The sequence below is a fragment of the Tupaia chinensis genome, unplaced genomic scaffold (assembly GCF_000334495.1).
Source record: "Tupaia chinensis unplaced genomic scaffold, TupChi_1.0 Scaffold000258_1, whole genome shotgun sequence".
Taxonomy (NCBI): Eukaryota; Metazoa; Chordata; class Mammalia; order Scandentia; family Tupaiidae; genus Tupaia; species Tupaia belangeri.
Genome location: NW_006159738.1, coordinates 1,967,441 through 1,968,419, shown reverse-complemented (window position 1 = coordinate 1,968,419; position 979 = coordinate 1,967,441). Strand labels below are relative to the sequence as shown.

Genomic DNA, 979 nt, shown 5'->3' with positions numbered 1-979 from the left:
CCTTGCACGTGCTCAGAGGTGCGGGCTCTGGGGAGCTGTGAGGACGGCCCCTCCAGAGATCGCGAAGCCCCCGACGGGATGCGCCTAGCTCCTCTGTTCCCCCTTGCTCTCCTTCCTGGGATACTCTTTCTTCGGATGTTTCCCTTGGCTGGCTTCCAATGGAACCTCCTTTCGGAGGTGAGGGCTTCCCGCGGTCGAAACGAGCCTCTGCGACGTTCACCTCCGCGCAACCCTCTCTCCTCCATTGCCCGGATGGCGTTTAAAGATGAAACGATGTTATGCGTATTTTCTCCAGAGTGTGAGCCCATGCCCGCCGACTGGGGTTCCAGATTTCCCCCCGTCCCGCGCCGTGCCACTTAACAAAGCGCAGGCACCGGGCGCCCCCTCAGGCCCGCCGCGCTCAGAACCGCTAATGCAGACCCCTCCTAACGCCGGGCCCTGATCGCCCCCTGGCGGCACAACGGCGCCACTGCTCCACGCCGGGCACACACCAGACTGCGTTGAACCTTGGTCGGCTTTACTCAGGACAGCGAGAGCAGGAAGTCAGCCAGCAAGGGGGCGTGGTCGTTGTGGGCGGGGTCCCAGTGCTGTCTGGTGGGTGGAGCCTAAAGGGCGTGGCCCCTTGTGGAGGAATTGACGTTCAGGGTCTGCAAGGTGGGCGTGTTCTTGGAGCAGGAGGCGCGGCCGTGCACAGGCAGGTAGGCGGGGCCTCGTGGAGGTCAGACGGTGGGCGGGGCCCTGGGGCAGGTGGTGGGCGGGGCCTCTGGGAGGTCAGGTGGTGGGCGGGACCTACATGCCGAGAGCCACCCCGTTGGTCTCCAGGTCGGTGAGGTTGCCGCGCAGAGCCTGCTCTTCCTCGAAAGCCTTGAACAGTGAGTTGAAGTTTCCAGCTCCGAAACCCTGCAGCGGAATAGGAGAGGTGAGTTGGGGACCCAGAAAGCCGACCGCGCTTCCTGCATGACCCCTCGGGCGTTCCGGG

General features: G+C 64.6%; 1 protein-coding gene across 1 annotated transcript in view; it reads right to left on the bottom strand.

Annotated features, from left to right (window-relative positions):
- Positions 1 to 496: 496 nt before the first annotated feature.
- HPD (4-hydroxyphenylpyruvate dioxygenase) overlaps positions 497 to 979 on the bottom strand; it is a gene marked incomplete in the record, with an annotated part of 13,405 nt that continues 12,922 nt past the window's right edge. Inside the window, 1 exon segment of the mRNA XM_027772198.1 lies at positions 497 to 900. Within this exon segment, the coding sequence (XP_027627999.1) occupies positions 790 to 900 (111 nt within the window).